Consider the following 27964-nt stretch of genomic DNA (forward strand, 5'->3'; position numbering starts at 1 on the left):
CCTTTCCTCAAATTACAAAAGGAAGCAGTCAAAGAAAGTTGTGTGTGTGTGTGTGTGTGTGTGTGTGTGTGTGTGTGTGTGTGTGTGTGTGTGTGTGTGTGTGTGTGTGTGTGTGTGTGTGTGTGTGGTGTGTGGAAAAATGGAATTCATACGTAACTGGGATTGTTACATAAGGCCACTTTAGTGCAAGTTCCAGTGATCACAGGGAGATAAGAACCTGGTATGGGCACTCGAGCAGCCGGGATACAAAGACAGAAAAAAAGAGCAAATTAGTTTTACTCGGAGATGAATCTACTGACACATTCTGGAATTTTGGTTGCAGATTTTGGGGAAAACTCGGTCTGAAAGCCAGAAACTGTTTAAAGGGAGGATTCCTGGACAACAGGTAACAAGAGGAGGGGATAATGACGGCGACAAGGAAGTGTACCTGGTGATTGTGGGATTGGCAGTCACGTAAGAGGAAATATTCTGACAGGTTTATGAGGAGTGCACAGGAGCAAACCAGCCGTGAATGTTGACGGAGCCGGCTGCTGGAGTCAGACCTTCAGGAGCACGCAGCACACTGGCCTCACTGGAGACGTTTCACTGTTAGACCTGTGGAGTTTGATCTTTTTGTGTCAACGATGACAGAGGAGAAAGAATTATCCTACAAGGAAGCCATCGAGAAGGCCGGCTCCGCCATCACTCGTTTCCCCGTCATCAAGATCCAAGACGTTCCTCTCATGTCCCACATTGCTTACAACTGGGACTCCATCTGGGCTTTCCGTCCCGACCCATCAGACCTGCTCATCGCCACCTACCCCAAAGCAGGTACTCCAGACGCAGCGTTAGACCTCCGCAGGACCAAATCGGTCTGAACGGAGCACTTTAACATGTCTCTCAAGAATATTTTTATTCCAGACCTTTTAAATCTCTTCTCTCTCATCAGTCCCTGAAGGCGTAAATGTGTGCTTTACGTCTTCTGGGTCAAAGAGTTTCTAAGTCCAATAAAATATGAGTGTCTCACAAACACAACAAGTGTTTCAGATGAGCGTTTAGCGCCACATTTAAACTTTATTTCACATATTCAATGCAGGGTGCAATTTCTGAGGAGATAATTTCTCATTCTGGTACTGTTTAAGCTTCTTTAACTAATGAGGAGTTTGTTGATTTACAGTAATGCTAAAATGAGAGAATGAGTTGCACTGATCGGGTTGTATAATACAGGTGCAACGAAAAAGAAAATAAGTCAGTCACTGCAGAGAAATCCCTGTTCAGCCCTTTGATGAAGAATGAGGAATATTATTGGAACCAATAATTAAGCTGCACAGAAATACAAAACAGTTTTCTGATGTGCAAAAGTGCTCAAGGTGGCTAAGCTAATGTGGTTCACGTGTTTTCAGAATTTTACCAAACAGATGTTGATCAAAGTGATCCAGATGAGATCAGACTGAAAGGATTTGGCGCTCTACGTGTTTTTAAAGGAATGTTTTAAAGAGTGCTTCTGTGTTAACGTCCTAAATAATTAGGATGAAACTGTTGAAGGCTCCCTGAACAGCCTTGCTTTGGAAAAAAATGTGGGACTGATAAGCTAACGGCTAGGCTGAGCTCATGCAAGACCAAAGTGTAAAACTGCAGCGCCAATCTCCTAAAACGTAAAGCCATTTCTACATTATTTAAAAAAAAATCTTACATCTTTATCAGTTTTATATTTTATAGTTATTTCAGCAGAAATTCTAACAAATTCATGGAAAACTTTGCTACATTTAACTGCTGTTGATGTTAATAATGAGTGAACACCAGGTAGATAAGTGTCATTGTAAGGCTGGCAGCAGGTGGAAAGGTTTATAAAAGTATGCCATATGAGTTGCTGTGAAACGTTAAGCCTGGTTTATGCGTCTCCGTTAGCTCGGGTCAGGAGTTGCACATGCATATTGACAGAGACATTTTCAGACTTCTTCATTGCAATGCAATTCCCCTCCAAGACAACAGAGGGCATAGTGCCACCATTGCAGCCACATCTCTGGTCCACGATGGCGTATTTACAATAGGGAGCCCAAGTTACGCCCATCTACTTTTGGACCACGGGTCCCCAGAAAAATGAAAAAATTGATGCAAGTCAATGGGGCTAAAAACGCTATTTTCTAAGCCCGCTTGTTATGTGCCATGGATTTCACATTTGAAGTCCGTGAATTGTAAATACACATTTAAATGCCAAGAAAATGCTCGTTTTCGCACAGGGGCAAAAGTTATTGTAGATTTTGTGTGAAAATATGTCCAGGACTACAAACTTGCATCTCCAAAGTGACATCATCAAACCAGACACGAAGAAAAGCAGAGAAAAAATGGCTGTAAGTTCAATAAACTTCAAATTCTTCCTTCAGGAGGAAAGAACAACCATAAATCTGGCCATGTGGTAAGTAGCAGCTACGCTAGATGAGAGATTATGTGGAGACGTCACATATGCGATATGCCGATGTCTGATTTGAAGTCCTGCTAATTAATTTTGCATCCTGATAAATCTCAAAGTACATGACTGGTGTGGTCGAAACAGCCATCATTACTTTTCATTTCAATTGAAGTACAGCATGTGTGTGATCCAGGATCTAAGGCAAATCAGATTAGAAAATTGCTCTTATAGCCCCGTTGACTTGCATTCATTTTTACGTTCTTTCGGGGACCCGTGAGCCGATCGGAAGGGGAGGAGACTTAGGCTCCTTATTGTGTGTTTAAATTGTGTTTATGTGTTTCAAAGACTGTTTAAAACAAATGTGGGCCACATTCTCCTTCACCTCTTCATGCGGTTGCCACCTCCAAACCAAAATCCAAACATTTCCTGTAATGTCCTTCCATGAATAGTTTACTCCTTTCTCAAAACATTTTTGGATCTACTTTGCGTCTGCCGTCAGATATCTTTTTCACCCTTTTTTTGATGAGAAACTTATCGGAAGTGCTGTCCTGACCAACCAAAAGCTTGCACTCTCTCTTTTGACATACAGTTAAAAAATGGGACTTATGTCCTTGACCCTCTGTGGGACTGCTGCAGAGCCCTTGCGTTGACACATTATGACGTTGCATCCCTCTGTGGCTAAGCTGGCAGAGACGTGTATAAACCAGAGATTTAATCTGTTTTAAGATGGCTGCAGTAAGCTGTGGACTTGGCTGTTCTTAAACTAGCCGTTAGCTCATCAGTCCTGTATGAACGCTACTTCCCAAACTGAGGCTGTTCAGAAAGCTTTTAATCACATGTTTTATGGGAAAAAAAAACTAAAAGTGTATTTTCCAGGAATTAAAAAATGAGTTAAGTATCCGTGTAATTTTGGCGAACCAGGGACCACGTGGACACAGGAAATAGTGGACTTGCTTCTTCACAACGGAGACGCCGATGCCTGCAAAAGAGCCCCCACCCCCGTCCGCAGCCCCTTCCTAGAAATCTGCTCCCCTCCGCCGATCCCCTCAGGTGTGTATTTCTGACTGATTACATTTCCTTCTAATACAGCTGAAATTTACCATGGATGACAGGAGGCTACACACTCCAAATACCTCTCACTCCAGCTTGTGAAAACCCACAAATACAAACCTTGGAGGAATATTGTAATCCGATTATTTCCTCGTTAATAATCTGGATCCATGAGCTGTTAAACTAGAAATAAATGATGGAAATAGTAGTGTGACTCAAGCAAAAACATCCTAACTTCTAAATTCCAGATTATTTTTGTTTGCAGGTTCTCCTAATAGTTTAATTAACATCTTCATTTCAAACTAAACAGAAACTATAAGTTATTAGAATGTGTTTCACATTTTATACAGTTTTCCAACTGTAGTTTTTGCAGCACACGCCTTGCTTGAAAGACCAGTTTTACATTGTTCATTATTTGTATCTGAAAGTTGTAAGGCTGCGCAGAAAAAACTCAGGTAGCACTTCACAATAAGTGTCCCTTTATTAATGTTACTGAATGCATTATTATGAATAAGTGAACTTCTAAATAAAGTTTTAACAACTGTTAATGATTAATGCACCCCCCCCCCCCACCCCCCCACCCCCCACCCCCGCGCCGCCCTTTGTCCTAACTTTAAGGACACTTAATAGTTAACAATAATGATATCGTTATTAAAGGGACCCTTTGGTTATTAATGCTTAACAATGCACCAACTAACATTAAGGGTGTGGTTCACTGAAAAAAAAACACTTTTATGATCATTTTTTAATATAATAGGTCACTCTAAGTTTCTAGGCTGAACATGAAAGTAGTCTCCTACACGCATTACGCCAGGATCACATCAGCTGCAAAGTCATGATGAGATGTGGTGGATGTGAGATGTTGTGATGGAAGCTAGATGTTGTAGCAACCGCTCTTTGTATCTGAGAGAAATTGTGAAATCTGGGTGTAAAAGAATTTGTTGTTTGTTATAAACTAGAGAGTTAGTTATTGATAAAAACCTCATCAGTCACCAGTATGCAGGCTTATGATACCCTGGTATTGTCACAATCTGCTCCTGCCTCCCTGACTGTGTCTCTCCCCTGCCTGATTGGTTTTTATTGTTCTCACCTGCCCCGTGTTAATCCGCCCATGTGTTCCTGATTTTCCCCTTCTTGTATCAGTCTTTGTCGGATCATTGTTTGTTGTCAGCGTTGTTTTTGTTCTGCCGTTCCCGCTCTGCCATTAAAACTACTTTTATTTCATCCGTGCCTGCATTCCTGCCTCCTGATCTGCTCCACCACACATGGTCCGCCGCCATCCACACCCTCAACGTGACAGGCGGTCCGGAGGGTTGCGGTCAGAGTGGTGAGGTCACCGGATGTCGAAACCACAATACTCAGAGATTAGTAGCTTCCTCTGAGTTCAGCTTCCCCAGCCATGAGATGCAACCCGGGGTCTGCGGGTTAGGTGTCCAAGGTGGATGTCTGAGTTTAAGTAGCTCTGAAATGAGCTGTTGTGTCTGTAATCACTTGCAGCGTCGCAGAAAGGTTTTGGAATTAAGGTCAAAGGAGATTGTTTCAAAAGAGACTTCTTTCCCGATTTGGCCGAATCAGGACTCAGCTGGAAACTGAATTAATCGGGAAGTGATTCTTGTTTTATTAAACTCCAATGTTATGAGTTGTGGCCAAGTTTGGCAAATCAGAATTTGACACGTTTCTGAGTATTTACCAACATCCCTCCTTTAGATACAAAGATTTCTCAACACTGTGAATAAGAATCTTTAACACTCTTATGTGAGGTGAATGTTAACCTTAATATGTATCTTATTGTAATGTGTATGAGAGTAAACAATGATTAACTTGTTATCAAACACATACTGATTTGTGATATAAATGGATCATTGTGAGAACAATATTCATTTTAAATTCCTCATGGTTTAAGCACAGATTATTCAAACATTTCATTTAAACATCTTGTTCATTAATTACATGTGATTATTTAACTTATAACTGTAAAATCATGGAGTCTTTACTTATTCAGAGTGAAGAATGTTGACGTCTGGCGTTCACGCAGAGAGTGCAGGAACCTTGACATTTTCTTTATGTCTTTCTTGTATGTAAACACGCACTGAGAAGAACCTTCTGGCCTTGGAAGGTTAAACAGAAAGTGGATTTATTTCTATAGATGAAAGGTTATTATGTTGATCAATATATAGGTGAAAATTGACCCTTTTGGACGTTACACTATTGTATATTTAACTTTTAATTAAATGTATTTGTTTGCATTCACATTTATTAAATCCATCTTTTGCTGTAAAACCTGCATTTAAATGATGGAAACGCTGTGCTTCTCTAGCCTGGCCTGCCAGACTCCTCTTCTGTTTAATTCTGCACAGAGAAAGGGTCTGGGAACTCTCCTGTTCAAACAACCCCACCCCGGGAGAATTCTAACCGAGCCAATCAGCGCTGAGTAGCGTACATCACACACCATCACGCCGAGTTTGTCATAAACATGGTCGCTGCGGCTCTTTACTCTGTTCTAAATAAACAAGTCTTTAAAACAACAACAAGTAGAAGAGCTAAAAGCCTTTCTTCTAAAGAAAGATGTTTGCTCCGTCGCCAGACACCATTTTTGACAACAGCTGAAAAACTACAGCGTCGCAGACGCCGCACACAGCGACGCTCAATTTCTCATAAACAACAAAGACAGTGGCGGAGTTCGCTGCGGCTCTTTCCTCTGTTCTAAATGACTCAAATGTCTTTAAAACCACAACAAGTAGAAGCGCTAAAAGCATTTCTTCTAAAAAAAAAAGAGGAGTGTGCGTTGTTGCCAGGCGCCTGTTTTACTACATCTTTACTACAGCGTTGCGTGGTACAGTCGGCATTTCCGTCTCTTTTCTGATTGGTTATTTTTGAGCTGCCTAGTCCCGCCCCTCATGTGCCTCTCCGCCTGTGAGTTACCAGACTCTTTCTCTGTGCAGAATTAAACAGAGGACGAGTCTGGCAGGCCAGGCTGTTTCTCCACAGGACTGTGTGTGTGTGTGTGTGTGTTTGTGTCTTTGTTTATTTTCATCTCTCTAGCCTGTTTAGAAAACAAAAACAGACAAAAATGATCACATTTATCACTTGCCGTGTTTTATTTTGAAAAATGTCTTTATTTTGTCAAATTTACCGGCCTAGCTCTTCTATTTTGATTTGACTGTGAAGGTTCTCAGTCATCCAGGTCATTGTAGTCTAATGAGCTTTGAAAGAAAAGCGTCTGGACTTTTTTGAGTTGCTTGAAGACGTTTCACCTCTCATCCGAGAGGCTTCTTCAGTTCTAAGGTCAAATGGTGGAGAGTCCCAGATTTAAACCCAGTGGGAGTTTCCCCCTGAAGAGGGAACAAAAGACCCCCGATGATCTTCTACACGTGTTTATGTAGAAGATCATCAGGGGGTCTGTTTTGGTTGTAAACAACAAAGCACTCATGTGCCACCAGCAACTTCAGCAGATGATACGGTGGCTGGTAAGGGTCACCGCGCCTACACCACAGCCACGGTAACCCACCGAGATAGTTTTTGTTTTTTTTAAAAACAAGACGGTTATTATTATTGTCCACTTTTTTACCGGGGTTTACTGCTACACTGGTTACCGTGACAACCCTAGATCATACATGGTTAGGACAGGTGGCGCTTTTAGATCCTGAAAAGCTCTGACCTGCTCGGCACCCCACATCCAGCAGTTCTTTTTAGAGAGGAGGTCTCGTAGTGGCTTGTCCCTCTCTGCCAGCTGTGGGATGAACTTCCCCAGCTGGTTCACCATCCCAAGGAATGATCTTAGTTCGCTCACAGTTGTCGGCACCTTCGTCCTCTTCACCGCCTCAGTCTTTGCCGGGTCTGGGCTGATGCCGCTGGCAGAGACCACGTGACCAAGGAAGCTCACCTTAGACTTTGACAGGTCACACTTTGCGGTGTTCAAGGTGATTCCAGCCTTCTGAATTTTTGTCAGCACGGCATGCAGGCGAGCGTCGTGCTCCTCTTGCGTGCGGCCCTACACGAGCACGTCGTCCATGTGACACACTACTCCTTCCAATCCTTCTGTGACTTCGGTCGCCATCTGGTTCTGGAAGTGTTTGGGAGCTGAAGCTATGCCGAAGGGTAGCCGTTTGAAGAAGAAGCGTCTGAGGGGTGTGATAAAAGTTGTCAATTTAGCTGAATCTTCAGTTAGGGGAATCTGCCAAAACCCCATGTTTGCATCCAGCTTACTAAAAATTCTGGCTCCAACCAGTCTCCCCAGTGTTTCCTCCACGGATGGAAGAATGAACTTCTCTCGGCGCACAGGCTACTTCAACTTAATTAAGTCCACACATATGCGCACTCCTGAATTCTTCGGTACGACCTCTATGCGATATCCCATCGTGTCAGTTTTACGCTGCATTGGGATCTGCAGTCAGAAAAGGGAAAAACCCTTTTCCCACATAAGTGACGAAAAAGGGCACTTTTGGCGTCAGGGGTCTGACACGGAGGGTGGCTGACCAAGTCTTTGCTTTTGACGTGCTGGGAGTGGGAATAATGATTAAACAAGTGTTCCACACCTTTAACCCTTTGATGCATGAATTATGAAATCTTCAACCATGATTTTTTAAACAATTTTTTTCATTCGTCTTTAGGTGTGAATGAAACAAATTTCAACAAATATTTTTGTAAAATTTTATAATTTACAAATAGTTCATTACATGTCCACCTCAGTGGACAGCGTACATTCTGAGCATGAAATATGTTGGCTTGGCTTACGGAAGTCCAAATGGAGGGGCTCAAATAAAATAAAGTCTTCAACAGCTGTGCTTAATAGCAAAAACAAATAAATAACAATTTTGAGTACCTGTCCACTGTAGTGACCATTATGCAGGTAAATGAACCCTTATTGTAAAATGGTAATGTGAAAGTAGCATTAGAGAATATCAGTACATTTTAAACATGTTTTTAAAAGCATTTTAGTACTTGTATCACAAATGTTTGGATAATAATTGTGTTTTAAGCCTTTTATAAATGCTCTAGTTTTAAACCTGCAGGTCTTGATCTCCTGAAGAAAATGGATCCACCTCGACTCATCAAAACCCACCTTCCCTTCAAGCTGGTGCCTCCTGCCTTTTGGGAGAACAAATGCAAGGTAAGACATGATCTCTGACAGGTTTATCTGTGCTGTTGTCTCTAACCAGCCAGTGACAGAGGTGAAAGGTTTTGAGATAGAGCACCGGTTATTGGGGTTAAGGGTCAACAGGAATACTAAACTCCATCAAATGCTTTATTGCTGCTGTAAATGTTTTTTTTTTCATGTATCTTCTGAAGGCTATCTATGTGGCACGCAATGCCAAAGACAACCTGGTGAGCTACTACTACTTTGACCTGATGAATAAGACGCAGCCTGAACCGGGACCCTTTGCCGGCTACATCCACAAGTTCATGACAGGAGAGTGTGAGTGGATTCAGTTACATTCCTTTGTCTTCCTGTTAGCTTTGGTTAAACCAGTTAAACCAGTGTCTGGAGGCTTATAATGGTGAGTTGTATTTCATAGGATCCTTAATGAATTAATTTTAAACAGTTTTATTAGAAACATACTCATGCTTTAGATGAGGCAGAAAGTCTAGAGTATGCCCAATATTTACACATCCCAACAAATCCCACAATGTGAACAAAGTAATAAAATAAACCTTGTGGTTACAGAAATATACTCATTAAAGTATAAAATTATATTTAATTAAAAATTGCTTGAGCACAAATTGATTAAAATGTGATTAATCAAAATTAATTAATTACGAAGCCTCTATTTAATTATACAATTTTTTAAATCGAGTCCCACTCCTAGTTTTATTATTTTCTTCCCTGGGAGCTTTACTAATAAACACCCAGACAGTATCATGCAAGAAGATAAAAGACATCAGCTAAAAAGGTGGTTATTGCAACCTGACAGGTTAAAATGACTTTAAATCTCAGTTCAATTCAATTCAGTTAATTTCTATAGTGCGAATTCAAAGTCAACATTTCAATTGAAACTACTGTAGCATTCGGTAAATTGAGTGTTTTAAGAGTTCAAGATATATATTACCTCTACTTATGACCAATAAGCTGTGATACTCTATTTAAATATAAAATATCAACCCTGCTTGGTCTTTATTGTATTTATTAGAAGATTCTAGGATTTTTGCTTTATTACGTAATTGTACGCACTTCGTTTTGATTCAGAAAAGAGTCAGGTTTATAAAAGTAAGAATTTATTTTACAAACAATTAAAACATGACTAGTTAACTAAACATTTACTGTGAGTGCATGGAACTAAATGTGATGTATAAACCTATAGTGAGGAATATAAGTATTTGAACACCTTGCGATTTTGCAAGTTCTCCCACTTAGAAATCATGGAGGGGTCTGAAATTCACATTGTAGGTGCATTCCCACTGTGAGAGACAGAATGTAAAAAAAATTAGGAAATCACATTGTATGATTTGTAAAAAACTTATTTGTTTTGCACTGCTGCACATAAGTATTATTCTGGCATGCCAGACTAAATAAATGTATTATTTAGTCAGGCAACGCTCCATGGACGACTCTCAGTTGTGGGGCGGGTTCTACCGTTGTCTTTCAAATGATCTCCGCATGCTACTGGACAATGAATGTGACATGCTCTTGTTTCACTCTGTTGCATCATCCCACCCACCAGGCATAGAGTGCCCTGATTGGCCCACAAAGCGGATAAAGCTCTGTGATTTGTTCACTAAGCAGATAGAGCACTATGATTGGCCCATCATTATGGACCAATCACAGCTCTTTATGCATTTGAAACCCCTCTAGAGAGCTGTGATTGGCTAGCCAGAATGCTGTTGGGGCTGCAGAGGTTCCAGTGGAGCGTTGCTAGACCAAACTTTGCAAAGCAAGAATTTGGTCTAGTTCACTAGGCTACATAAGTATTTGAACACCTGAGAAAATCAGTATTAATATTTGGTACAGTAGCCTTTGTTTGCAGTTACAGAGATCAAACGTTTCCTGTAGTTCTTAACCAGGTTTGCACATAGTGGAACAGGAATTTTGACCCACTCCTCCACACAGATCTTCTCTAGATCTGTCAGGTTCTGGGGCTGGTGCTGAGCAACACGGTGTTTTAGCTCCCTCCAAAGGTTCTGAAGTGGCTGGGCCACTTCAGAACCTTGATATGCTTCTTACGGAGCCACTCCTTGGTTATCCTGGCTGTGTGCTTCGGGTCATTGTCGTGTTGGAAGACCCAGCCATGACCCATCTTTAATGCTCTGACTGAGGGAATGAGGTTGTTGCTCAAAATGTCACAATACATGGCCCCATTCATCCTCTCCTTAATACAGTGCAGTCATCCTGTCCCCTTCATAGAAAAGCACCCCCAAATCATGATGTTTCCACCCCCATGCTTCACAGTAGGGAAGGTGTTCTTTGGATGCAACTCCTCCTTCTTTTTCCTCCAAACACAGCAAGTGAAGTTTAGACCAAAAAGTTCTACTTTGGTCTCATCTGACCACATGACTTTCTCCCATGCCTCCTCTGGATCATCCAGAGGGTCATTGGCAAACTGCAAACGGGCCTGGACATGTGATGACTTGAGCAGGGGAACCTTTCGTGCCCCATTTGAAACCATGACGGCATAGTGTTCTACCAACAGTGACCTTTGAAACTGTGGTCCCAGCTCTCTTCAAGTCATTGACCAGCTCCTCCCATGTAGTTCTGGGCTGATTCCTCACCTTTCTTATCATTAGTGATGAGATAAGAGATGATATCTTGCATGGAGCCCCAGTCCGAGGGAGACTGACAGTCGTCTTTAGCCTCTTCCATTTTCTGACAGTTGCTCCAACAGTTGATCTATTTTCACTAAGCTGCTTGGCAATTTCCTCGTAGCCCTTTCCAGTCTTGTGGAGGTCCATGATTTTGTCTCTGGTTTCTTTTGACAGCTCCTTGGACTTGCCCATGGTAGTAGTTGGAGTCTGACTGACTGTGGGGTGGATAGGTGTCTAAAGAGCTCAGACAGGTGCTACTAATTAAGATTACTAAGTGGAGTAGAGGTGGACTTCTTAAAGGCAGAGTAACAGGTCTTTGAGAGCCAGAATTCTTGCGGATTGGCAGGTGTTCGAATACTTATGTCCAGCAGTGCAAAACAAATAAATTCTTTACAAATCATACAATGTGATTTCCTGATTTTTCGTTTTACATTCTGTCTCTCACAGTTGGAATGCACCTGCAATGTGAATTTCAGACCCGTCCATGATTTTTAAGTGGGAGAACATGCAAAATCACATGGTGTTCAAATACTTATGCTCCTCACTGTATGTGTGAATGTGGTGTTAGTCAGAACTTCCTTATCTAGGAAAGCTGAGTTCTGGATGTAAAAAAAAATTGGTTTGCATAAACTATGAAGCTCTTATCAACGACACATCAGACGCAATCTGTCATGTCTACTTTACCCGTTTTGGAGACCCTCGTGGTGGATCCGAAGGTCACAGGGGTCGCCTGACCTCTGGCACCGGAGGGCTGTAGAATACCGTGGTACAGACTTTTCAGTCCGGAGATGTCTCAGGTCACAACAGCTGGATGGAACCGCGCGTCTTGGACTCTTTAAGAGTCTAACAATATTAGCTTTGTTCTGCAGGAGCTGTTGTTCATCAGCTTCGCAGGTGCAAAAAGGTTTTGATGACGTGTCAAAATCATTGATGGTTAAAGAGGTTTTGCTTCAGATGGCCGGTCTGGAACTTTCTCTAGGTCACCCACGGTGACCCAGTTTTAAGGTTTTGATGTTATGATTTGCACAGCCAATCAAAGGCTGACAGGTTTGAGAGATGTTACCAAGACAACTCAGAAACACCCTTCCTTGATACTGGATGTTCTGACTGGGTAAAAGACTATTTATGTGTTGGAGTTTAACTTAACCGTACTTGTTATTGTGTGAGTGCAGATGTTATGACCTCACCATATAAACCTGCAGAACCACATTGCAATCATTGTAGACATAACATTCATTTCACTTCCATCACTGAGCACAGATTAATGAAGCATTTCATTATAATATAATTATAAGTAGCAATAAACAAACGTTTATTTAATGATTATCTATATTATAAGTCATGGAATCGTTCATATTGATTTAGGAAATCATTCTTGGTTTAGCAACTGATTCGAGCTGGAGTGTTCCTTATGTGGAGGCCTTGGGGAAAGAAAGTTATTGTTGTCATACCAGCAGAGTCTCTGAGCTCCAGCTGGTATGAAGACAGGCTCATTTAAAGGGAACACATGCAGTCTTGTGTCTCCTGTTTGACCAGATGTTGAATAGATGTTGAAAGGTCAAACTGTACCTAAAACTGACCATTGCTGGACGTTACACTACCAATCAGTGCACTGAGTTCAGTTCATAAAAGTTTCCTATAGAAAGCCCAGCAGATTGCATTGAGTCATTTTCTTGTTGTGTCAGAGTCTTTACAGAAATCTCCATACTAAGCAAGTGTGTAGCGACAGTGGAGAGGAAAACTCCCCTTTAACAGGAAGAAACCTCCAGCAGAACTTGGCTCAGCATGAGCAGCCATCACCCACGATCGATTGAGAAGAGCAGAAACACAAAAACTAAACAGATGAACTAATAGTAGCACTTTTAATGTCAACGTTAATAAAAGTTACTTTAAAGACTCAATGAAATGCATATTTTAAAGCTTGTCTCTGTCTCCAGTGTCTTGGGGCTCCTGGTATGATCATGTAAAGGGTTATTGGATGGAGAGAGAGAAGAAGAATATCCTTTACCTCTTCTACGAGGACATGAAAGAGGTAAAATAACATCTGGATTAATTTAGTCACAATGTAGTAGCCCACTTACAACATGTGGAAGGGGAAACGTGTTAATGTGCCTCAGAATCATAATTAAGATGTACAAATTTTACATTATGACTTTTAAAGTCGCATTTATAAAATAAATGGACATTTCCTCTTAATTTAAGTGGATTTGATTTTCAATGAAGTTAAATAAAAATATTTCAAAAAGCTGTTGTTTTTTCTCAAATACATGCCTGAAAATCAAAACAGTTTTTAAGTCATTTTTAAATAACGGTTTTTGTGCATAACTTCTTTCTGATGCACAAATACATTTTATATGACAATATATTGATGTGAAACCTCTACTCTGTGCTGGAGTCTTCTTTTTTTTTTGTTGTTGTTGATGGACCATTGTCTTCCTTATTCCCCCAGAATCCTCGTCGTGAGGTGGAGCGCATCATGAGGTATCTGGACTTGTCACTCTCAGATGAGGTCATCAGCCAAATTGTGGAACTCACATCTTTTAAGAACATGAAGGACAACCCCATGGCCAACTACTCCTGCATCCCGTCGCCTGTGTTTGACCAGTCCATCTCTCCCTTCATGAGGAAAGGTGTGTGAGTCCGGTGATTGGGATAATGGGGAATGCCACAGAGAGCATTCTGGGATGTTAACAGACACACACATGCAAGCAAAAACATTCTCCTTTTGCTAGCAAGCAGTAACATTATGAGCGGATAATAAACCGAATTACCCCCTAATCCACCACATAGTGTGGCTCTATGTCGCCCCCTAGAGTTCATCTCAGGCATTTCTGTGCTTTTTATAACCCAAATTATTTGTAGTTACTTGCTGACCACATCGTGATCTTTGATGTTTTTAATGTACAGGTGAGGTTGGTGATTGGAAGAACCATTTCAGCCCTGAGCAAACAAAGATCTTTGACGAAGACTACGAAAAGCAAATGAAGGACGTCAACATACCGTTCAGGAGTCTCATCTAAAGGATTTTTTCTTGTGAAAGTTCTCTCTACACACCAAAAGGGCTGATGAACTGACACCTCGCAGCACTAAGACAGTCAGTAAAATCAGGCACAAGCTAAAACAACCAAAAAAAAAGTTGTTTTTTTACAATCACATTTTATGTCTTAACTCTGAATGTTGTAATCACTGCACTGCATTATAAAAACAAATACAAATGAGCTTCACAATAGAAGAAAAAGAGTTTTTATCCATCACTTTATTGTAGAGCTTATCACGTAAACAATAAATAAGACCAGAAGTGTTGTGACTGAGTGGACATGCCCATTTTATGAGACCTCCATCAGAGTCTGCTGACTGTGTGGTGCCTGGAGAGAGCGCTGGCAGCTGGAGCCATTTGGTTTGTTAAACATTTCTTTTTCTGCCCGTAAGAAGTGGTTTAGCCACCCTACACCACACCGTCCTGAGCCTAGCTAAAGCAGGGAGGCTGCACGAGACACGAGCAACAAAGACTAGAGTCAAAGTGATGAGCTGGAAAGTCGATCATAGGAAAATGGACAGAGGACACAAAAACACAACAGCTGAGAATATCCAAGATTAACAAAAAATTACCTTAAATACATACTTTGTCTTAGAATAAAATCTGAAATAGTTTAAAACTTCATCAGCAGGGATTCTCCCCTTTAATCCAATTCAGTCTCCTTCTTTATTAAGAGGCTTTTTTCTGTAGATTTTAAATAAGTTTTATTGTATTTTTTAAAATATTTTCCAGTGTTTTTCTTCTCTCTCCTCTATTGGTTGGCTCACTATGGTTCCACCTGTTGGTTGTTATCTCTCTCTTCCTCTTCTCGCCTCTTTCTCTTCAACCCTTCAGATCCGCCTCTTCTACATCTCTATATTTTAACTTCTGTACCTAGTGAGGAGAAAACACATCAGTCAGAAACTGCTGGTTTTAAAAATGATGGAAACTGAGACAAAGAAAAAAAATTTAAATAGTTTTTGGACAACAAACAAAAACTATTTGCAAAAGATTAAAAAAAAACTAAATTGAAACAATCAACTGAAAATTTTGAAAAAATGTTTAACCTCCTGAGACCCAAACTTATAAGTATACTTAATTTAAGGGGTTAATCAATGCAGTGGTCTCTAGTAGGAATGAATGCCTGGCAGGCAGAACTCAGGGCGTAAAAAGCCCACAAAACCCTGGCCAAACATCAGGGCTTCAAACGAGAGGATTTGGAGTCTTATTTCCTGATAGTTAGACGTCTTGCCTCAGACTGGACAAAAGCAATGCAACTCTACAACTAACTTTGTTTGCTCTGCCACATGGATGTTTTATCTCCACAAATAACACAAGCCTAGAGGAGCTTCAGCTGTGTGTTTGAGTTGCTAATGCTAGCAGTTAGCTTCTGTTGAAAGAGACGTTCTATGCTGATTCTGGACACTAAACCAAAAACAGTCTTCTCAGTCGTGAGTCAAGATGGGTGAGTCCATGAATGTTAAGCGTGACGTATATCTGTGAGAATTTTCAAATCCTAGAATTTGACCATCTAGTTTCTATCACAAGTTAATGCAGGAGATAGGTGTAGGAGACTATTTTCATGTTCAGTCTGCATGAAAAACTCAGAGTGACTGATTATAATCAGAAATAATAATTAAATTGTTGTTTTTTTAGAGTTTCACACCCTTACGCCGGGGACACACCGGCCGCCGAAGCACCGCGAAACGGGGACCGCCTTCATTCGGCGCCCTCGTTATCCTATTCTATAGACCACAAGGGCTGCCAAAGCGCGCGCCGGCGCTCCAGCCCGCGCCGTGCAGCGATCGTTTCGGAGTCTGCTCTATTTTTTTCTCGAGCTGCGGGTGAACCGCATCAATTCTGGCAGGAAGTCAAACCAAGACATAAGAGGCAGGCTGGTAAATTTAACAAAATAAAGCATTTCAAAATACAATTCCACAATAGTCAAATGTGTTCGTAAACAGATACTGCATAAAAACCACACGAACACACACACACACACACACACACACACTGCGAACGTCTGTGTGTGTGTGACCACGTGAAGGGGGTGTAGTTTTGGGTGTCTTTCAACCAAGGCAGAAAGTTGTAGGCCAGCTATTAAAAACTGGTTCACACCATAGGTTCACACACACGCGGACAAACACACACAAACAGCAAGGGGGAGGGGGGTGTAGAGAAAAAGAGCAGAGAAAAGGCAGAGAGGAAATGGAGGACACCAAGTGGTTAAAAGAAAAACTATGAGGCGCGCCTCGACCGGAGCGGAGAAACAAGTGACTGGTCTGAACTGAGGAGCAGCGAGCAGCGAGCAGCGAGCAGCGGCCGAATTTCGTGAGCGCTTCGCCTCCTTGCGCTTCGGCGGCCGGTGTGTCCCCGGCGTTAAAGGTGTGGAAAATGGTTTTTCAGTCAACGACACCTTTTAAGCGCCTCACCATTATTTTATATTGTGATTTTTGTTTCAAAGTGTGGTTCACTGGTAAACTGTTTTTACAACCTTGACTCACAACAGGGAAAGCTGCTGTTGGTTTAGCTTCCAGGAAACTGCTAGTAGAAACTAACCGTTAGCATTAGCAACTCCGCCTCACAGAAGAACTCCTTCAGGCTTGTTTTATTTGTGGAGATGGTAGGAGAATATTTTCATGTTCAGCCGGCATGAAAAACACAGAATGATTTAAAACGGTGTTTCAGTGAAGTTGACCTTTAATTCTAGTAAAAATGTATTTAAAGTCACAAAATGTCCATAGTAAACCAAGAACACTTTAAAAAGATTGGTTCACAACTATTACCATATTATGATATTATTCGGGGTGTCCTCTCTATTCTTATTCACTCCTGTCACGACGACTCTACCTGCCCACTATCATCTCAGGCAGGTCCTGTCTGACTGGCCGAAATACGTATTTGGGATGCAGAGCATGAATGCATTGCACATGAAATTTAAGAACATGTGATTAATTGCAGTCTAAAGTCATCAGCCATACTGATTTTTGCACAAACTGATATTGAAATGTTGCAAAAAACTTAAAATAATTATGGTTAGGGTTTTTCTATATTAAAATCCATTTAAAAACTGTACATAAACATGCAGAAAGTTACTGAAAATTGTTTATAAAATGGATTTTAAACAGTATAAATGTAAATTATTTACCTCAATTTAATGGTGTAAACCCTCTAAACTAGCTGTTTTAAGCTGCTGCCACAAACAGAAAACCAAACACACACGTTGTGACACAAAGTCAGACGATGGACTCACCTTAATGACGTTTCAAACAACAATAACAATAAATAGCAATGTTCAGGGTTCTCCCTACAGGGAAGTCATTGTGTTATTTAATTACAGTTTGTTCTCTAAAAAGTGCTTTTAAGCTGCAGGGAGAAACCAGAACTGTTCATCTGCATACATCTAACAACGGGTATCTAACAGAAACTGGGAAAAACAGCACAAAGCACACAGTTTAGACCACCAGTACAGCTTGAGTTGGAGAATACCTTGTTTAGTTACAGGTTAATGATGGTATGTTGAAGCAATTTATTCTGGAAATGAACAAAAAGGGTCAGTGAGTTATTGGTGGAGAGAAGATCAGGCAGATGAAGAAAAAACAATGAAATTAATAATGGATTGGCACAAAGTCATGAAGTCAGGAAACAAAATTAAGATAACGATTAAATTTGTTAAAATATTATTAAAATGTATGATTACTTTAAAAGATGAGAGTATTAATGAATTATGATTTTTTTATCCTTTTTACAAAAGAGCAAAAATGTTAAACTACTTACTCTCGACGTAGTTGCGGGCAACGAACTTCAACACCTCATCAATAGCGATGACGGGTAAGGATAGTTTCAGGACCATCATCCACTGCTCTGTAGTCAGATGGGTCAACTTGAAGATCATCTGTGGTGGGTGGGAGGAGGTAGAGGTCAGAGCTGTTTATGACACACAGCTTCTGAACTGAGCTGTGGATCAGAGTAAAGATCTCTGACTTACGGGCAGAGGGTCGACATAGATGATCATGAAGTGCAGGGACATGGACAGGGTCATGGCAGAGATCAGCCAGAAGTTGCTCCATGGGGGCATACGCAGCAGAGACTGGTTCTCAGACAAGCTTCCCAAAACAAAAGAGCACCTTGGTTATCTGATGGTACTGCAGCAGTATAAACAACAGGAGCAGAAGTGTTCCTATTCGTACCTGTTGAGGGCGTTGCACATCTCGATGGTGACCAGCACAGACAGAGCCATGGTCATGGGAGGAGATGCCTCAAAGATCTCACAATCGATGCCGGCGAAGTCCTCGTTCTCATCGTGGCACTGCATGAAGTGGGACTGCACAGAGAACATGCGAACATTATTCCATTGTTAGTTCGTGGAAGGTGGATGGAAAAGAGTTAAGAGTAATGTACCAGCTGGTAGTAGCTGACACCAGGACCAGTGTGATCATAGAGGAACCACCAGGCAGCACCACCAACAGTGGCAGCACCGACATATCCTGTTATAAATGGAAAAGACTGTCAGTTTCTGCAGATGTTTCTACATATAAGCCAAACCTATAAAAGCGCCTACAGTCCTACTTACCTCCAATAGCCATGTATCTGAAGAACAACCAGCCAGAGATCAGGGGCTCCTTGGGGGAACGTGGAGGCTTGCCCATGATGTCCAGATCAGGGGGGTTGAAGCCCAGAGCGGTAGCAGGCAGACCATCAGTGACCAGGTTGACCCAGAGCAGCTGGACAGGGATCAGAGCCTCTGGCAGACCCAGAGCAGCAGTCAGGAAGATACTGTAGTGGCACGAAAAGAAAACAAAGACATGAGAAGACGTCAGCTCCTCATATAGGAAGATCAGAGGCAATGTCCCAAAGGGTCAAACTCACCAGACGACCTCACCGACGTTGGAAGAGATGAGGTAGCGGATGAACTGCTTCATGTTGTTGTAGATAGCTCTGCCCTCCTCAACAGCAGCCACAATGGAAGAGAAGTTGTCGTCAGCCAGGACCATCTCAGAGGCAGACTTGGCAACGGCAGTGCCAGAGCCCATGGCGATGCCGATCTCGGCCTTTTTCAGGGCGGGGGCATCGTTCACACCATCACCAGTCTGGAGCAAGGGAAGACAGTTGTACTTTGTCAAAGCAGCCACCGCTTTCAGACAAGTTTCTGCTGAGAAACGGCAAAACATGCAATCTTTGCCTCTTTACTATGTTTAGGTTGTGTCAAAGCTCTTACCATGGCAGTAATATCATCAAATCCCTGCAGGTACTCAACAATCTTGGACTTGTGGGCAGGCTCCACACGGGCGAAGCAGCAAGCCCTGCGTACAGCCTCCGCCTTCTCGTGGCTGGGCAGATCATCAAACTCACGTCCTGTGTAGGCCTTGCCAGAAACATCCTCATCCTCAGAGAAGATGCCAATACGACGGCAGATAGCGATGGCGGTTCCCTTGTTGTCACCTGACACACAAAGATGGAACAATGAGGAAAGGTGCATTTTCATATTAAAAGAGTTTGCATCTCTTGTGTCAGCTCGCATGACTCCCAGGTACTAACCAGTGATCATAATGACACGGATTCCAGCAGCCCTGCACAGCTCAATGGAGCCGGTGACCTCCTTACGAGGAGGATCCAGCATACCCACACAGCCAACAAAGGTCAGGTCAGTCTGGGGAGAGACGTTTCATTGTATTCAACATGTATTCAGAGAAATTCAATTAAACATGGAGCCCATCTGGCTGTTTTGTTCTCACCTCATAATCGGCAAACTTGGTAGAGTCCTCAAGGTTCATCTCCTCCACCTTCAATGGGGTGTCACGGGTTGCCAGAGCCAGACAACGCAGGGTGTCACGGCCGGTACCCCAGTCCCTGATGACTGACATGATCTTCTCCTTGATGGAATTGGTCAGGGGCACGCGTGTGGTGCCAACACGCACATAGGCACACCTTTCAATCACGCCCTCGGGAGCACCCTACGGAGACACCATTGTGGTTACATTTTATTAAACGCAACACACTCAAAGTGAAACAAAGTGGGAACTCACCTTCACAAACATCTTGGCGCCACCGTCACCCTTGGCTGGAGTGCAGTACACGGACATGGACTTCCTGTCACGGGAGAACTCGAGTGTGAAGTTCTTCTTCATGAGCTGCTTGATCACCTATAGGAGGATAAACACAGAGGACACTATATCACAAAGGTGTTCAACTCTGACCCCAAAGTCAAGACTGAGTCAAAAGGCTGTATCTCACTGGGCTGCTTCCATTTGCAACAAATGCAAACAGTATTCTTGGGAGTTCTGAAATATCTCAAAATGTTTTCAAGGGAGCTTAATTTGTATCTGTGAGTTGCAGGGCCTTGCTCTAACGCCGCTGGAGTTTTGGATGCGTTTTCCTCAAAATAGCCACAGAGGAGTTGAGCACCTGAAACCTCCCTTAACTTAGTATCAGCGAGTCAGGAAGTAAATAATGTTGACAGGGTTGGAGACCAAATTGTGAAAAAAAAATTTGGGTAAATGGATAACTGGTGACTGATAAGATACTTTGTGATAGGGATGTCCCGATCCAACTTTTTCACTTCCGATACGATACCGATATTGCAGCCTTCAGTATTGACCGATACTGATATCAATCTGATATCAGCACAAATCATACATACTTTTACTTATTTCATAGTGTGGAATATATGAAAGGCTTGATCAAATGATATTACCCAAACGGAGAACAAGAACCAATAACAGTAAGTATGAAAAAAATTTAAAATGTTTTTTAACCATTCGTTGCAAAAATGTAAACCTTAATGGACCGCTTATATTAGAGCTTTTTGATGCAGCTCGATATACTCCAATACACTGTTTTTGGGCTGATATTGAATTACTTCCGATATCTATATCGAAACTGGACATCCCTACTTTGTGAATAAACCGAAGCAAGAGAATGTGCCATTTGTTCACAATTAGTTCACCATACAAAAATACCATAGAGAAAATATTTTTGCTAAATTTGTTATTCCTACTAAAACTGTATTTTCTTGCAATTTGTGTTGACAGTTGTGTGCAATCAGAGCCAGCAAGGCCTTCTCTCCATTATCAGAGATCAGAATAATCAGACATGATCAGAATCACCTGCCTTTATCTGCAACCTAAAAATGGTGGCTCAATCATATTATATCAATTTGCTACCAATAATTTTTCTCATTTTGGGAACGTTCGAGGCTCCGGCGTGTCCCGTACATATTTGAGGATTTTCAATGTTCGCCCAATCAGATTTTAGTCTCTGTGTTGCCAGGGGTCTTGTGTCTGCCCAGGGCATTTATAATCAGAAGAGTAAGTCTTCATTAGTTATAGGGAACTTAAGACACACCCATCTACTGTCATGGGTCCCCTACTGTAAAAAAAATGAATGGGAGTCTATGAGACGATAAAAGTTATTATCTGATCCTGTTTGGAATGTGCCGTGGATTTCACATATGATGTCCATGAATTTTAAAGACACGTTTTGATGCCAAGAAAGTGCTTACTTTCAAACAGCGACAACATTTGTTTTTGTAGGTTTTGTGAGGAAAGACATAGCAGACTACAAATGTTCGTCTCATCAAATTGACATCAAATCAGACATGAGGAGAAGATTCGTTTAGCAAGCTTTGCATCCTTCTTCAAGGATGGCCGAAGGATCATGGAGAAAACCACAATAAATATGGCCATGTGATAAGTGGCAGCTATGCTGGGGGAGAAGAGATTCTGTGATGATGTCATATCTGTGACTTGTGATTTGTAGTCATTTTATTTACAAATTTTTACAAGTTAACAAATCGTGACAGACATGTTCAAAACACACATGATTATTTCTCATTTAAGTTGAAGTACAACATAAGTGTGTTTGAGGGCATAAGGCAAAGCGGTTAGGGTTAAAAAATAGCTTTTATAGCCCTGTTCACCTAATTTAATTTTTTTGTTCCGGGGACCCATGAGCCGATCAGACAGGCAGGAGACTTAGGCTCCCTATATTTGCTCACTGCGCCTGTTGGCTCATGATGACATCAGGGCTTTTCTGTCCTCTGATTGGATGTTCAGAGAGAAGATATCACTGGCAAGCTTTGCTACGGTCTACCCACGTTAACACTTTTGAATTTTCTTATTTTGTGCTGACAATAGCTGAAGGAAGAGGAGATGGATTTGGTCTCAGGAAATATAGAAATTCCATTTTCTAGTTTGCTGATGGAACTAAAACATAGAGATCAGCACTAGAAGAAAATGAAAGGAGGATGGATTAACAACCGGCAACTCCGGTGAGTATTACGTATTTGGTTTACAAATACAAATATTTAATTATGAATCATGAATTGCAGATATTTGTAGCAGTTGCAGCGTAAGTATGGAAACTGTCATAATTGGGTTTCTTGTTTTAATAACAAGGGTATTTATTCTCAATTCACAGAAAGGCTCTTATTTATTGACTAATGAAAAAACAGTAATGTGTAATCTCTGAACTATGCAGCGCCCTGTCACTTGCTCCCTCTCTCAGCACCTTCCATGAACATCCTGCTGCTGTATAATGATGAATAGAAGAAAGTTTCTCACTGTTTTCGTTCCAATACGGCATGATTAGTGAGATCCTGATCCATGTGTTCTGGACAGGACCTTTGTAACACCATACTGCATATTTGTATAATACTGGTGGCTGGTAATTGTACTGTCAGAGTGGTGAGTTTAGTTGGTAAACTCACACTGAAGGCCCAGCTGCCCAACGCACTGCCCACCCTTGCAAGTCACCAATAGTTGCAACCCATATATTGATACTGGCTGAGTTATTATCTCGATAATGTTGAGAGTAAACGTACAGTGCAGCAGGCGTTGGCTCTCTCAATTTTGGACAGGTTCTTCACGTTGCTGTTAAACACGTTCATCTTCTCAACCAGGCAACACAGAGCAGTCTCAGTGGCCTCACCGACCTTCTCATAGATCTTCTTGGACTGGAAAACAAAAGAAGGTTTTTAGGTTGCTGATTGTCTCTCTGTGACTCAGTGGCAAACAGGCCGTCATAATTTTTACCTCATTATAGTCCAGGGAAGAGTCGTTGCACAGGGCGCAGATGGTGGACAACTCAACAAGGCCGTCATACTGGCTGCAGTTGACTTTGCTACCTCCCTGGGTGCTGGAGTACAATTACAAACAAATTAGAGGTGACTCACACAAGAAAGACAGAAGATACATGCCACAAGTTAACTTACACCTCTCCCTCGGGGGTGTATTTGGAGCCAGAGATATCAAAGGCATCAAGGTTAACATGGTCCCCATCAACATTCTTAACAATGAACATCTAGAGGAAACAGATTAAGTATTTTGATTAACTTCAAGGCAATTTTGTTCAAATTTACCCCCCTCCCCCCGGTGTAATACCCACCTTAGTCACACACATCTGGTTGGTGGTGAGGGTGCCAGTCTTGTCAGAGCAGATGACAGAGGTGCAGCCCAGGGTCTCTACAGAGGGCAGGCTTCTGACGATGGCATTCTTCTTGGCCATACGGCGGGTGCCAAGAGCCAAGCAGGTGGTGATGACAGCAGGCAGACCTACAGGACGGGGGGGGGGGGGGGGGGGAGGTTAAGGCTAGGTCAAACCCAGCAGAGGAGAAGAAAGTAGTGAAACACCGTTTGTTGTTCCCTCACCTTCAGGGATGGCAGCAACAGCCAGAGCCACAGCAATCTTAAAGTAGTACACGGCACCGCGGATCCATGAGCCTCCGTGGACGGGGTCGTTGAAGTGGCCGATGTTGATAGCCCAGACAGCAACGCAGATCAGGGAGATAACCTTGGACAACTGCTCGCCGAACTCGTCCAACTTGGCCTGCAGAGGAGTCTTCTCCTGCTCGGTGGCAGCCATCTGGTCACGGATCTTACCGATCTCAGTGGAAACTCCAGTGGCCACAGCCACACCAATGGCCTTGCCAGCAGCGATGTTGGTGCCCTGCAGGAGAGAAAGGGGATGGGTAAGTGTGTAGGAGTCAGCAGCTACAACACAGACTAGAATATGGACAGTGGTAATATACTCACAGAGAAAAGCATGTTCTTCTTGTCCTGGTTGACGGCTCTGGGGTCGGGAACAGACTCAGTGTGCTTGATCACACTGACAGACTCACCTGAGCAGCAAGAAACAAAAAAAAAATGCGTAAAAGGTGGAACAAAAAAAACAAGCATTTGCTGAGTCATCTTTCAAAGCTTACCAGTAAGGATGGACTGGTCAACACGAAGGGTGGTGGACTTGATGGAAACAATCCTGATGTCAGCGGGGACTTTGTCACCAACTGTGGGGACAATGGAGAATCATAAACATTTAGAGAGATTTCACAAAAATCATAAATTACTGAAAATCAACCATTGTAACATTGTTTTTTATTTTATTTTACTGGGAAGTTGTTTTGAAAAATGAGGGTTTATTTTGGTAAAACAATGTTTTATGAAACATTACATGTATTTTTCTAGTAAACATGATTTTAGACATCTTTTTGTGTTGCTCTGGTTTGACACGCATCATCCTGTTGGCAGAAACCTCACATTATTGAAATGTTGGTGAAGCTTTTCCTTCACTTTTAATTGTTGCATTTATATTTTTGCTCAACAGCCCCCAGATGTTTAATGGTGCAGAGCTCTGAGTGGCATGCTTCGACCAATGGGAGTGAAGGGGCATCGCCGGCTGCAGCAGCAACAGGTGTGCGCTGACAAATCAACAGCATTGAGCGATGGCAGGAAGGGGAGAAGCAGTGCGGCAGCCGCTGGTGAGGGTATTTATACTCGTGATTTTCTGCAGTCAGCATGTTTTCACAGCGGCGCTGCCGTGTCCTGCCTCACACACATGGCCTTAAAAAGACACGGGGCTTTGAAGCATACTGTACATACTGGTTTTGTTCCTGTCTCACTCCCTAAGCAGACCTGCAACTGTCTCTCAACTGCATCTTGAATCTTTGCAACACACCTGCGCATAACAAGAACCTTGACAGCTCTTACCGGACACCTCCACGATGTCTCCAGGGACAATTTCTCTGGCCTTGATCCTCTGCACACTCTTTCTGTCAGAACGGTAGACTTTGCCCATCTCAGGCTCGTATTCCTTGAGAGCCTCGATGGCACTTTCAGCATTACGCTCCTGAAACACACACATGGAGGTATATTTTACTAAACGAACTAACACCAAAAAACACACACAGAAAACCCTTTCATTTAAACATAAATGTTATTAGCTGTGCCCTTGGGACGTCCTCTAAGAGGCTCTTTATACAAAGCAATAAGTGACACAGGAGTAACCTAAATGTGTTGTCCAGCAAGCTCGATTCCATCTGTGATAAATACTTAAGGTAGATTTTGACCAATAGATGGTCTCTGCTACACTGTAATTGTGTATTTTATTTGGACATTTGACAAGATGATAGCCATCTTTCATCACTGATTCATACTTTAAAGGTTTTGGATTATGTTTGACACCTGTAATTTAGAATACTCTGAGCCAAATCTCCACAAATTCACAAAAAATCAAAATTCTAAAATTATTATATGAAGATAAAATTTGATTACATCAAATCTGATGGGATAAAATGTATTTGCTCAATGCAGAGGCTATTTTGAGCTTCAAAGTGGTCTAATGGAGCAACCAAGTCTGAGCAGAAAACATGGTGGTAACCAGAACCTGCGTACATTCTGTCATCGCCGAAACCGATATGTGTTGTTGCTCAATGCGCCACTGACCTGCCACACTCCAACGACAGCATTGGCGATGAGGATGAGAAGGATGACGAAGGGCTCCACGAAGGCGGTGACGGTCTCTTCGCCCTCCTCGAACCAGGCCAGCACCTGTAATGTGGTGGAGTTGAAAAGTGACACAGGGATTTTTAAAATCTGATTCACAAGGGTTAGGAATTGATTGTATTATTTCTACATATTGTTACATCAAAATGAGATTACATAATCGTCTTGAATTTAGCCACATGGTTCCTCTCTCCTTCAGACTTTTTTCTGAGGAGGCCCTCCATTCTTCCCTCCAAGCCCTGACCTTTCCCGAAGGATTTAGTTTCTCTCCTCAGCTTGGGACTATCTTAAAATAAACCCTCACCCCTTGGCCCCCCTACACGTTCGTGAGCCCCGTCTCTCACTGGCTCCTTAATATTCGCCTTCTAAGGCCATCGTGACAGCTGGCCGAAGGGGTGAAAACTAGGCATAGCAATTAATACACCTCCTACAAGCCCTGGCAGTTCGTCTTCTCAAATTGTCGTCTTCAAAAATACACAGCGGGGCTCTAAGGAGGGAGGGGGGTGAGAAGTTGTCCTAACAACCATGTTGGCCGCTTGGTGTGACTGGCCTTCGGTGAATCAAATCAGCTGTCGGAATGAGTGGAGCATTTGTTTCTAAAACTTTAGCTCAGCTTGTTGTCCTGCTGCATGAACACCACAGACGTAAACACTCGTTCACTTACAAAAGAGATGCATGCAGCCAGCAGCAAGATTCTGACGAGCAAGTCCTCAAACTGCTCAATGATCAACTCCCAGATGCTCTTGCCTGCCGGACACAAACACATCAACAGTTAAAGCCTGTAAATGGGTGGAAGAGAAGGAATTACTTGCAGGATATTTGTGATTTAAGATGATAGTAGTAAAGTTATTGGCACTGAGTGACTGAAAGCGTACAGTGGTGGGTGTGATGTCATGATCTTGAGGAGGTCACACAGGAAACTGCAGCGAGTGTGTTTGTATTTAAGCTGTTCTGCAGTTCACAGGTGTGAAAAATCATTACATACCTTCCTCAGCGGGCAGCTCTGGGGTTTAAAGGTGTAGCGAGTTCAGGAATGAGTGGACAGGAAGACAAAGAGAATATAAAGCACACAATTAGTTGAGTTTTTAACAAAAGTCTGAGCCAAATTCTAATCATCAGCTGAAAGTGTGACCACAAGCTCACAGGTCTCTCAGACCTTCTGATAAAAACTGCAGCTGGGTGATGTAAATGAAAGGAAAAGATTACCCAAACACAAAAGCAAGCGTGTATCTCGTTACAATTTTCCGAAGCAGCAAAGCAGTAGAATGACCTAGCTTTCTCTCTGATCTACCATTCCAGTGCTTATTGATCAGCAATGTCATGAATCATTAATCCATAAACCATCTAAGGACTTCCTCATTTTACCCAGCCTATATTTATCTGCCTCTCCTGTTCGTGCCTGCCCATATATCACCCAGGAAGCTTCTTGAGCCATCACCTGTCTCCCTCGCTGTCAAACCATCTTCTCTGGCTGTCTTTAAATAGCTCCTTGTAGCCCTCAGTTCCTCTGCCTCCCAACATCTTTACATTTACCAGCTGTTGAAACACTTCTTTAAAACAACTCTCTGCAGTTGTTGAAGTTCACTTTTAGGTTCTGACAGAAAAAAGCACTGACAGGCAAAGCCCCCGTACCCGATGCCCATACTCTCACCATTGTAGCCAAACTTCTCCAGGTTCTTCTTGAACTGATCAGGAGAAAGGCCAGTGTTCTCGTTCACCCCGAAGTAAGCCAGGCATTCTGCCGGGGTCTTTGTGTGTGAGTTCTCCATCCTGTTCTGGATAGACAAGGGATTGGCCGACTAACCGTGCCTATCCACGCTCTTTTACTTCTTTATTGTTTCTGCAGTTTTTACCCTTGGTCCACCACCCTCACCTAGAAGTGTGGCACTCTCCAATTCAGGAGTGCTGGACTGACAGAAAGAGCGAATGAGTGCGTACACGATCAGGGTTTTATACCAATGGAGGGTTCAAGATGGGAGGAACACCCCACTGACA

The 27964-nt window shown here is 42.3% G+C and overlaps 2 protein-coding genes across 4 annotated transcripts; one reads left to right on the forward strand and one right to left on the reverse strand.

Moving 5' to 3' along the window:
* The first annotated feature begins 390 nt into the window (after positions 1–390).
* sult1st6 (sulfotransferase family 1, cytosolic sulfotransferase 6) lies at positions 391–14487 on the forward strand. 2 transcript variants are annotated; one of them, XM_015963240.3, is made up of 7 exons: positions 391–810; positions 3311–3439; positions 8452–8549; positions 8729–8855; positions 13114–13208; positions 13626–13806; positions 14084–14487. In XM_015963240.3, exons 1-7 carry the CDS (start codon positions 624–626, stop codon positions 14194–14196), a joined length of 930 nt encoding a protein of 309 aa, XP_015818726.1. In that variant the 5' UTR covers positions 391–623; the 3' UTR covers positions 14197–14487. The 2 variants fall into 2 exon arrangements, with proteins under 2 accessions (XP_015818726.1, XP_015818727.1); XM_015963241.3 differs by lacking the exon at positions 3311–3439.
* atp2a1l (ATPase sarcoplasmic/endoplasmic reticulum Ca2+ transporting 1, like) lies at positions 14415–27964 on the reverse strand. Of its 2 annotated transcripts, XM_054749709.2 has the most exons (24): positions 27621–27964; positions 26955–26972; positions 26634–26716; positions 25910–26014; positions 25175–25313; positions 24394–24474; positions 24224–24309; positions 23840–24137; positions 23577–23743; positions 23404–23492; positions 23225–23327; positions 23014–23145; positions 20219–20335; positions 19928–20146; positions 19731–19842; positions 19411–19634; positions 19062–19282; positions 18766–18968; positions 18594–18679; positions 18383–18516; positions 18181–18298; positions 17970–18087; positions 17682–17726; positions 14415–15086 (listed from the first exon to the last, which is right to left on the reverse strand). In XM_054749709.2, the coding sequence occupies exons 1-23, from the start codon at positions 27736–27738 to the stop codon at positions 17722–17724; spliced, it is 2976 nt and encodes a 991-aa protein (XP_054605684.1). In that variant the 5' UTR covers positions 27739–27964; the 3' UTR covers positions 14415–15086; positions 17682–17721. The 2 variants fall into 2 exon arrangements, with proteins under 2 accessions (XP_054605684.1, XP_015818714.1); XM_015963228.3 differs by lacking the exon at positions 17682–17726 and having other exon boundaries at positions 14876–15086.

The sequence above is a fragment of the Nothobranchius furzeri genome, chromosome 16 (assembly GCF_043380555.1).
Source record: "Nothobranchius furzeri strain GRZ-AD chromosome 16, NfurGRZ-RIMD1, whole genome shotgun sequence".
NCBI lineage: Eukaryota > Metazoa > Chordata > Actinopteri > Cyprinodontiformes > Nothobranchiidae > Nothobranchius > Nothobranchius furzeri.